We start from the raw sequence: 11,000 nt of genomic DNA on the forward strand, positions 1-11,000 counted from the left end.
ACATGTTTTGAAAAACTATATTGTGCACTATGGGGATGTCCAACAGTATATGTAAATAGATAATTTTATTGAAAATTGTAATTATTTTTAGTTGGTTACTTTTGTTGGAACCTGGAAAAAAAAGCTATTCCTGAAATTGAATCTGTTCTTCTTGATCTAGCTTTTAATGACTGGCTACACTTCTTTTTAACTCTAGCAATTTTTCCAACCATTCACCTTAAATTAAATTTTTCCTCAAACTATCTTATCAATTCTCCCCCTACACTGTGTAAATGCAATAGCACCAGATACCATTTCCTTTGTGTTACTCATAAACCCATTTACTTCTATAACTCACAATCCTTCCAGTCTTGAAAGATGTGGAGGCTTCAGCTGCCTAAAGTCAGTCTTCTACCAGAATCCTTGATTTTATGTTTCCCCATGTCCTGAGATATTTTGCCTTATCAATGTAATTTCTTTAGTTCTCCCCTTAATTTTCTCCTGGGTAGGAATTTTCTAATTTTTTTCTATGTTGGAAAATAACCTGGATTTTATGTATGGTATCTTCCACTAGACTGGTCTGAAGTCCATTAATGTTGTGTAAATTTATCTTACAAGTTGTAGTGATGTTTAGTGATTGAATGTATAAACTAAATTAAAATAAAAAAATTAATGATTAACAAGGAAAAAAAGAAAATAACCTAAATTTTAAAAAAATACTATGCATATTTATACAACCAATAACAGACTATCAAACTATAGAGAGCAAAACACTGACAGAAATAAAGGAGAAATTGCAGTTCTACTCTAATAGTTGGAGATTTTAATACTCCACTTTTAGTAGTAGAACAACCTGAGAGAAGATAAATAAGGAAACAGAGGATAGAAGCAACACTGTAAATCAAGTAGCTATAACAGACTCCACAATCTACCCGACAACAAAAGAATACACAGTCTTTACAACTTCATGCGGGACATTTTCCAGAATAGATTATATGTTAGCCCACAAATTGACATCTCCGCAAGTTTTAAAATTTTACAAAAGAGATATCATACAAAATATATTCTCTAACTACAATGAATAAAATGAAAAATCTGTAACAGGAGGGAAAGCAGGAGATTCACAAATTTGTGGAGAAGTAAGTACATTCTTAAATAATCATGGCTCTAAGAAGAAATCATAAAAGAAATGAGAAAATATTTATAACTAGTAAAAATGAAAATATAGCACACTAGAAATACAGAGTACAGCAAAAGCAGAACTACAGGGAAATGTGTAACTATAAATTTATTAAAAAACAAGAAAGGGTGGTGGTGAGGCAGCTGGGCACCACTCTGGAATGCTGGAGCCATATGAAAGACTGTGGTTCAGATCCCAGGTCAACCAGAAATACACCAGGTACGTGTATCCACAGCCATGATGTTAACTGACTGGAAGGCTAGGAGTCAGGGAGGGGGACAGGGACTGAACGGGAAATGGCCTAGAAAGACCCTGTAAATAGTACCTGTATCTTTGTATTGAGAAATAAATAAAATGAAAAATAAATTTTAGAAAGAACAACAAAAACAAAAGTTCTCAAATAAACTACTTAATTTTACAACTTAAGGAAGAAGAATTCAAATCTAGTAGGTAGAATGAAATACTTAAAATTAAAACAGATAAATAAAATAGGGAATAGAAAAACAACAGAGATCAATACAACTGGAAGTTAGTTCTTCAAAGAGGTCAGTGAAATTGACAAACCTTTAGCTAGAATGACCCAAGAGAAAAAGAGCGAAGACTTGAGTGACTGAAATCAGAGACAAATGTGGGCCTATAATATAATAATTCTATAATACTATAAAAACAAAAAATAATTATTAAGACAGTACTATGATAATTGTATGTCAACAAATTGAATAACATGAAATGAACAAATTTCAAGAAACACGAAACTTACCAAGACTGAATTTTGAAGAAATAGAAAATAAAAATAGACCTATAGTTAGTAAGGAGATTCAATCAGGCCTCAATGATCTCCCGACAAAGAAAATCCCTGGACCTGATGGTATTACTGGCGAATTCAAGTCACCATTTCAATAACTAATATCAATTTTTCTCAAATGTTTTTAAGAAGTTAAAGAGGAAAAACTTTTAAACTCATTTAATGAGGCCAGAATTACCCTTATACTATGATTATAATAAGGAAACTACAGACTGATTTCCATTATAAATATTGATGCAAAAACTCTTCACCAAAATACTTGTAAGATAAATTCAGCAGCATATTTATGACTGTACACCCTGAACAAATGAAATGTATTTATAGGATTCAAGGGTAGTTCAAATACGAAAATTGACCCAAGTCAGTAGAAGGAAGGGGAAAAAGCCTTTCATCTCAATTGATGCAGAAAAAGCGTAACAGTTAACAAACTGTAAAAACAACAACAACAACAACAACAATATGGGAAAAAGTCTTTCATCTCAATTGATGCAGAAAAAGCATAACAGTTAACAAACTGTAAAAAACAACAACAACAACAACAACAAAAAAACTACTTCCACCTAATAAAAACCCCACTGTAAATATCATAACCAACAATGAAATACTGAAAGCTTTTCCTCTAAGATAAAGAACAAGCCAAGAATGCAACTTCCAACACTTCCATTCAACATAGCACTAAACTAGAAATTCTAGCCAGAACATCTAAGCAAGAAAATAGATAAATAAAAGGGATTTGATTTAAAAATAAAGAAATAAAATTGTATCTGTTTATATTATATTTGATTATGTGTAGAAAACCTAAAAACTTCACAGAAAAATGTTAGACCTAATAAATGAATTCAGCTAATACACACACACACACACGCACAATGTAAATACTATGTGGAAATCATTATGGAAATTCCCCCAAAAGTTAGAAATAAAATTACAGTTCTATTAGATAAGCAAACAAATTGAAGGCTAGGTGTCAAAGACACATTTGTACATCAGTGTTCACACTGTGTCCCAAAGAATCGAAAGGGACAAAAATTGTGATCTCACATAGCTGAAGAGAAGAAGAGCAAAAAGGGACTAAGGTTCTCCTTTCGCTTTTTTATAAGAGTACTGATTCCATTCATGAAGGGAGAATTTTTATACTTAGTCACTTCTTAAAGGTCCCTCCTCCTCCTCCTCTTCTTCTTCTTAAAGAGATTTTTGCTATAGAACACGTGCATTTGCCAGAGAGACAGACAGAAAGTAAAAATCTCCCCCAGGAAATGGCCACACGGCAATCATCTTTTTTTCTCTTCTCCTCTTGGGACTGTGGGTATGCATGCACGAGATTTCTCTCTCTCTCTCTTTTCCAATGGAGGTTTTTTTGCTAAAGGGTATGTGCACTCGCCAGAGAGACAGATTTCCAATGGAGTTTTTTTTGCTAAAGGGTATGTGCACACACCAGAGAGACAGAGGTGGATAGAGAGACAGAAAGGGAGAAATCACCCCCCAGGGAGGGGGATGACCATGCTGCAATCCCTTTTCTTTCTCTCAGTATTCTGGGCATGCATGCACACACACCGATCAGTGTGTGCTTTTTTTTTTTTTTTTTTGGTAGAGGTTTTTGCTATAGGGTGCGTGTGCTTGCCAGAGAAACAGAGAGAGACAGAGAGACAGAAAGTGAGAAATCCCCCCCTCCCCCCACAGGGGGGATGGCCATGCCGCAATCCCTTCTCCTCTATTCTCCTCTCGGGATCTTGGGCACGCAAGCACACGCGCTCAGCGTGAGTTTAAGCCACCGGACCCGGGACTTGAACCGCGGTTGACTACATGGGAGTCCAGGGACATAGCCATTACGCTAACTGCTGGTCCCTCCCATTGTGAGTTTTAAGATGCTGGGTCCAGCGCTCAAACAATGATCAACTTCGTAGGAGTCAAGCAATGTAACCATTACTCCAACTGCTAGCTCCCAACGAGCCACTTCTTAATACTAACACAATAGATACGAGATTTCAACATATGACTTTGGAAGTACACATGCATTCAAACCAAAAAAAAAAAGTACATTCAAGGGTTTATTTCTGAGCTCGCTGATATTTCCCATTGGCCTACATGTCTGTCTTTGTGTTATTATCACAGTATTTTGATGATTGTAACTTTAAAGTAAGCATGGGTCTTCCATTTTTGTTCTTTAATCAAAATATTCTGGCTACTTAGGGTCCCCTGAAATATATGAATTTCAGGGTGGATTTTCCAATTTTTGCAATAAAAGTTGTTGAATTGTTTTAAGTTTATAAATTCAATTCATAAGACCTAGGGATAGAGAGAGACAAACATCTTAAAATAGGGTGTCATTCCATGGTACACCTTTCAGTCTTTCCAACCTGCTAGGGTCATGAGTGTGTGTGCCGGTTCCTGCACACAGGGAAGGAACCCGCGATCTGGCACATGGACTTGATTTGGGGAGCTTTATACTATTTTTTCCTAGATTTTTGGTGTATAGGTGATACCCCTTCTTATTTTTCCATTTGACTATGCTTTAGAAAAAATGTAAATACACAGTAACTTTTCTCTAATGGTAAAGATTTGAAATATGAGCAAGAGGGTGCAGCATGAACACAGCATAGCCTTTCACTGAAGCTAGCAGTATTGTATTTGGGATAACTGAATTCTGTAATATGCTACATTTACATTCAACAATGTTATAAAATAAATGTATTTTCGTCAGCAACATATCACATCTAGAAGTTTTAAAGTACTTTTTAACTATTTTTATATGGATTGCTGCTTAACATTGTTACAAATGGAGCTCCTAAGATTTAGAGGCAGGCAGTTTTCTGGTTAGGGCTACAGAAGTGTTTATGAAATAATCCATACATGTAGTTGGAAAAATACCATACAGGTTTGTGCCAAAATTGTACATAATTTTTATTGTTGTATTTCCTTAAAAAAATGGAAAAATCAACATGAACATACCTGATATCATGCTCTCTGGGCAGCCAGGCTGACAGTTTGCTCACCAAATCAGAACGTGTTTTATTTTCAATTGAAAACACACAGACTTTTACACATACTCACTTTCTATGCACATTTATGTGTGCCCTTGTGCGTGTTCACATGTACACGCACATGCCTATGCACTTGCTTATACCTCCCTGCTGCCACTATATAACTGGAAGAATGTCCATGAGGATCTCAAACAGTTGGAGATTTATGAATCCAGTGCAGTATTACAACCAGCCAGCTTCCAGCACTGGAACTAGACTGTAATCTTGTACTTAGTTGTGCTACCACTCCTTCATAATAAAATAGCAAATTGAAGTGATTTTCAAATAGTGTGGGAGACCAAAGGGAAATCTTTTCTGCCTTCAGTAAGCACAGAAGGCTTTTAACGAGCCACGGATGACTCCCCTACTACACGGTGCGTTTAGCCACTTCCTGCTTTCTGTACTCACAGAAGCTGCGATTATCAAATTCTAAAGCAGTAGTTTGAAAAATGACCTCACTTTTGAGAATTTATGGGCTATATATGTTTATGTATTTTATTTCTGCTTGCCATGGGGAGTTGAGTGTCTGCTATTGACATAAAGTTTATAAAGCACTTCAAGCTTCTGGGATAGAAAGGATGTGACTACAAAGAAGGGTAAAAATATTAAAGAAGGGTAAGATGGAGGTATTGACCCTAGAAGTCGCTTTCTCATTCATATGAATTTTTTTACATTTTAGTTATGCAATTTTTATTTTAATAGAAACTATATAGGCAGAGGAGATACAGACCACATGGAGAGATGACTTTGGGCTTGCAAGGAGAAGTAGAAAGCAATTTAATAAAAAATAATTCATAGTGTATAAGGATCATAGAAAATTGAGCTTGAATCTTTGCTACTTAAAAATGTGTCACATATTATTTTATAAGTTTTATGATAATTGATTCAATCCTTATAATAATTGTGTGAGGTAGGTAATATTGATATCCATTTTTTTTTTCTCAATCATTATAATAATTGTGTGAGGTAGGTAGTATTGATATCCACTTTTTTTTTTTTTAAGATTTTTGCTGAAGTATGCATGTGCTCACTGAAGAAGGATAGAGAGACAGAGACAGTGAGAGGGAAAGTGAGAAATCACCCCCTAAGAGGTGAGGGCCAAGCTGCAATCCCTTCTCCATTCTCCTCCCGGGGTCTTGGGCATATATGCATACACATTCAGCATGACTCTCAAGTCACCAAGACTGGAACTTAAACCATAGTTGGCCATGTGGGGGTCCAGTGATGGAATGACTTTGCCAACTGGCTCCAATATCTGCATTTTGTAGATGAGTAAACAGAGGTAGAGAGAAGTTGGTACTGCACCCAGGGTCACATAGCCAATAAATAGAATAGCCAAATGAGCTGAGATAGGGCTTCAGGCACTCATAGCAATACTAGTTCTGGCAGCCACCATCAACTGAACACTCGTTTTTTTCTCCACACTTTTGTATGTCTTACCTACATGACATATATAATAAGAGCTGAAAAATTGATTGATTTTTAAAACTTAAATTATGAAGCCAGTTCATGCATGGTAGTGGTGGCAGCTGAAGCTTACATGGCAACTATGTGGTTCGAGTCCTGGACCCAGTGGCTTGAGAAACATGCCAGGCACATGTGCACACATATCCTGAATGGAGGGAGTGATGAAGAAGAACTACAGCGTGACCATCCCCCATGGGGGCTGATCTTTCACTTTTTCTCTCTCTCTTTCTCCCCCTCTCTCTCTTGCAAATGCACGCCCCCTCTAGCAAAACGTTTTTAAAATCTAATTGTGAATTATACCACTTATAAAGATTTACTAGAAGAATGCTTATAAGTAAATATTTTATTTATAACATATTGTTTCTTTATATTTTAATTGATTTATATTTCAGCAGAATAAAAAGGACATCTGAATCAAATATTTATCACTGCTAATTTACCTGTAGCAGTCATTTGGTTCAATTTTTAACAGCTATTTAGATTATTTGCTATCTTATTTGCCATTATATCTTGCTCTAGGATAGAACTGATACTCCCCCCAATTTTTTTAATTAAAAGGAAAGAAGAGAAAAAGAAAACCAACCTATCCCAAGCATCATTAGATAATGAGTCATTCTGTTATGCGTCTGATAAGAAATGCGCTTTGGATAGACATAATGGAAGGGCGTAAGTAGACATGCATTTCAAGTACTATTGGGGATTCTGGTAAATTATTCTAAAATAATTTAGACCATTTATAGGTGAAACGAATACAAGCTATAAGATAACACATTCTGAGAATGACTACAGTTCCTGTTATTATGAATATCATTTTGCCTTAAAGAGCATACTCCATTGAGATCCGTAGAGCTAGACGTATTCTCTATAATAATCTGATGATTTTGCTGAATTCAGCTTGTGGTGTTGAATCTGGATATCAAATCTAGTCACAGAGTAAGTGTAGCACTTTTAATATTGAAATCAGTTGGAAGAAGAGGTACAAAATCAAGAAAAAAATCAATGAAAATAAGATCAACAGAAAAAGATGGGGTGCAAATAGAACTTGTCCAAATATCATAGGGCAAAAACAAAGAGAAAGAGAAAGGATGTTTTATTTTCACACTATAAAGGAAAATAATATGACATACCAAATGTCAAAAGTCCAGCATTTTCTTTTCTTTTTCTTTTTTTTTTTTTTTGGCTTTGTACTTTTTTTTTATTAGTGTTATGTATTATTTTTATACATTTAGTCATTATACATCATTTAATTTGTAAAGAGATTTTACCCAACATGATATACGCCACACAGCAGATGAGTTGATACTACTATACATGTCTTCACCAACAGACAACAAACCATATCTGTGTAACACAAACACACACACACACACACACACACATGCACATGCCTGGCATATTTTTCAAGCAGCTGGATCCAGGACTCAGACCTTGCAGTTGGCCATGTAGAATCCAGGTCCTTAACTACCATGCCATCTTCTGGCCCAAAGTCCAACAATTTTGTAAGAAGAAAAATATTTATATGTTTGTTGACAGATATGTGTTTAAGAATACAGCAATATGTAAATATGTGACTTCTGCTAGGGATAAATATATTTTACCTTAGTAATTCTTCTTTATATTTTGGTTTATTTTACTGTTAAAAAATACTTTCATAGCATGTGATGGCTTTTCAAATGTTAAACATATTATAAGCACACGTGGAAATCTAACCTCCTGGTGCTTTCTCAGCTTTGTAAATTTGCACCACTATGTAAAACTAATGTTTTTAAATATACACTACACTTTCAAGGAAAAATCACTTTTAGAAGAATGTCTTGAAGCTTTTGTTTAAAAATAAATTTCTGTTGAAGAAATTTTCTTCTCTCTCTTTTTGTTTCCTATATAGTTAGGCAAATAAACTTACAAGGAACAAAGTTGATTGAACCAATGAACTTGAGTCATTGTTGGTATGTATACATCAATTTAAGGTGTTCATCATTATAGATAATGTGTAAAATATTATATTAGATAATGAAATGTGATAAAGCAAAATTAATGGCTCTGAGGTAATCAAGTTTCATTTCATCTTTCATCATTTGAAATTATATATATATATATATGTATAATAATATGGCAAATAAATTTATGGGAGAAATCAATTACATTATTAAGGGTACATCCTCCTGACTTATTAACACTCTAATATATCACGGTAACAGAGAAATGCACTCTAGGGAAGATGCTGCTATTCTTCACTGAAAAATCCATGAATAACATTATGTGAAAAATGAATTTATGATAAATGATTTAAATCTAGAACTCAGAATAGCTTATTTAAATGCCATCACAAAAGAACACCTCACCCGCAAAAAGGAGTCTAGGGATCCATTCTCCATATATTCCACCACAATCATTACTGGTCTGCCTGCAAGAGAGCAGAGAACACGCAAGGATTAGAGCAATTACAGAAGTACGTGCTGCAGTTAGAGGTTTCCAGCTGTGGCAGCTAAATTATTTGGATGTTATTAATAGGAACTTCATTTTCCAACCTGCTTCTATAAAAGTACTCATATTATACATAGGCATCTCTTGATAGCTTCATAGCATCATTGCCTTTTGAGTTCATAAAAAAGGGAGATGAATTACAAAGGACTTAAGCATTTACTGTCCTAGAGCCCTGCAATCACTTGTTTAGCTTACACTATTTCTGTCCTCTAGCTTTTCCGTGGAAGAAAATCATCAAGCTGATGTCAGGGTGTTAGCAGTTACTGGAGTGGCTTTTGCAGTCATGGTACAACATCTATAGTGGTGCAGGAATTAGGTGGACTTACATTAGACGGGGCATTTCCGAAATACTTCAAAGGCAAGGCAGAAAGGAGAAATCCATAAATTCTTTATAACAACTTATACATCATTAGCCATAGTCTAATGACGTTTTATTTATTTATTTTTTTAGGATTTTTGCCATAAGATGTGTGTGTTCGCCAGAGAGAGATAAAGACAGAGAGAGGAAAAATGAGAAATCATCCTGTCACTAGGGTGGCTATGCTGCAATCCCCTCTCCATTCTCCTCCGGAGATTGTGGGCCAAAGTCTGCTTTTATGGGCTTTTAAGCAGAAAATGTCAGTAGATAGACAAATGCAACAAAGTTGGTAAAATTTGCAATGGTTCCTGATTATCTCTTTATTGGACATATATTTAATCAACAGAGCAATGATAACAGCACATGAAAATAAGTAATTGTGATTTTGCAGTCTAGTGTAGAAGCTAAGATCAGAAATTGAACATCATTTCTTTCTTTTTTTTTTAAAAAAAAACATATAAATTTGTTACAGTTTCCAATATACCTCGATTAGGTAGAATATTCGACATAACTTCGATTTGTTTCAAAGAAGAGAATGCATTTATTCTGCTCAATTGCTCAAGTTTAAAAAATAAACTGATTTCAGATGAAGGGAAAATGATATTTACCTGAAATAAGCATGTATGACATATTTGCTTTTTACTTCTATATTCCTTGCTTCTCGATGGAATTTTTAGCAATTCAATATGCACTATGCACAGTTTTTCCTTTGAACACTAGAAAACCTGGAAAGAAATTGTATGTGCCAATATGCAAATATTATATCTCATTGTAATTCATGTCTCTTTTATGAACTCAAAGCCTTGCAGGTTAGAAAGAGTGACCATCACAAATTAGGAAAGTGTATGTAAATGGTAAGATTTTACATTTGAATATATATTTTAAAGAAGATGCCCTAAAGGTTAAATGTAGTAATAAAGCTCCCAATTGATCATGCATAAAATTAGGACCAAAGAAGTTTTCTATTTTCAGTGAATATTAAGTTAAATTCTATAATGTTCCTCAAAGTCATTAATTTTGCCCAAATACAAATGAAGAAATTTATCAGCAGTTATTGAGGTCAAATGGATTATAGGCAAGAACCTAAATGGTCCAAGATTTAGGGACCAGGAATTAGCGTAATGGCCATGTCTTTGCACTCCCATGTAGTCAACTGTGGTTCGAGTCCTGGACCCGATGTTTTAAACTCACACTGGGTGCGTGTGCGAGCATGCCCAAGATCTCGAGAGGAGAATGGAGGAGAAGAGATTGCAGTGTGGCCATCCTCCCGGGGAGTGATTTCTCGCTTTCTGTCTCTCTGGCTCTCTCTGTCTTTCTGGCGAGTGCACGTACCCTGTAGCAAAAAAGATCCAAGATTTAAAACTGAAAGTTTGATATAAAATCTTTTATTCGGCCAGTGGTTTCAGAAAACTTGGCAACAGGAGACTGATAAATACACAGCAAGGTGGAGGAAATAAAAGGTCATTTCTATACTTAGATATAAAAATTCTGGGACCAAAGTATCAGTTTGCATGATAATGAATTATGAATGTTAAGGGGGAAAGTCAAGTTACTATAGTGATGATTATTATTTTTTTTTTTTTGAGAGGTTTTTGCTATAGGATGTGTGCGTGTGCCAGAAAGGCAGAGAGAGACAGAGAGACAGAAAGCGATAAATCACCCCCCAGGGGGGATGGCCACACCACAATCCCTTCTCCTCCATTCTCT

General features: G+C 35.2%; 1 protein-coding gene across 1 annotated transcript in view; it reads right to left on the minus strand.

Annotated features, from left to right (window-relative positions):
* The window catches only part of EPHA6 (EPH receptor A6), a 983,118-nt gene that overhangs the window by 145,546 nt on the left and 826,572 nt on the right, over nucleotides 1-11,000 (minus strand). Inside the window, exon 14 of the mRNA XM_027769481.1 lies at nucleotides 8,794-8,855. Within this exon, the coding sequence (XP_027625282.1) occupies nucleotides 8,794-8,855 (62 nt within the window). The remainder of the gene's footprint in view (nucleotides 1-8,793; nucleotides 8,856-11,000) is intronic.

The sequence above is a fragment of the Tupaia chinensis genome, unplaced genomic scaffold, assembly GCF_000334495.1.
Source record: "Tupaia chinensis unplaced genomic scaffold, TupChi_1.0 Scaffold149851_1, whole genome shotgun sequence".
NCBI classification, from domain to species: Eukaryota; Metazoa; Chordata; class Mammalia; order Scandentia; family Tupaiidae; genus Tupaia; species Tupaia belangeri.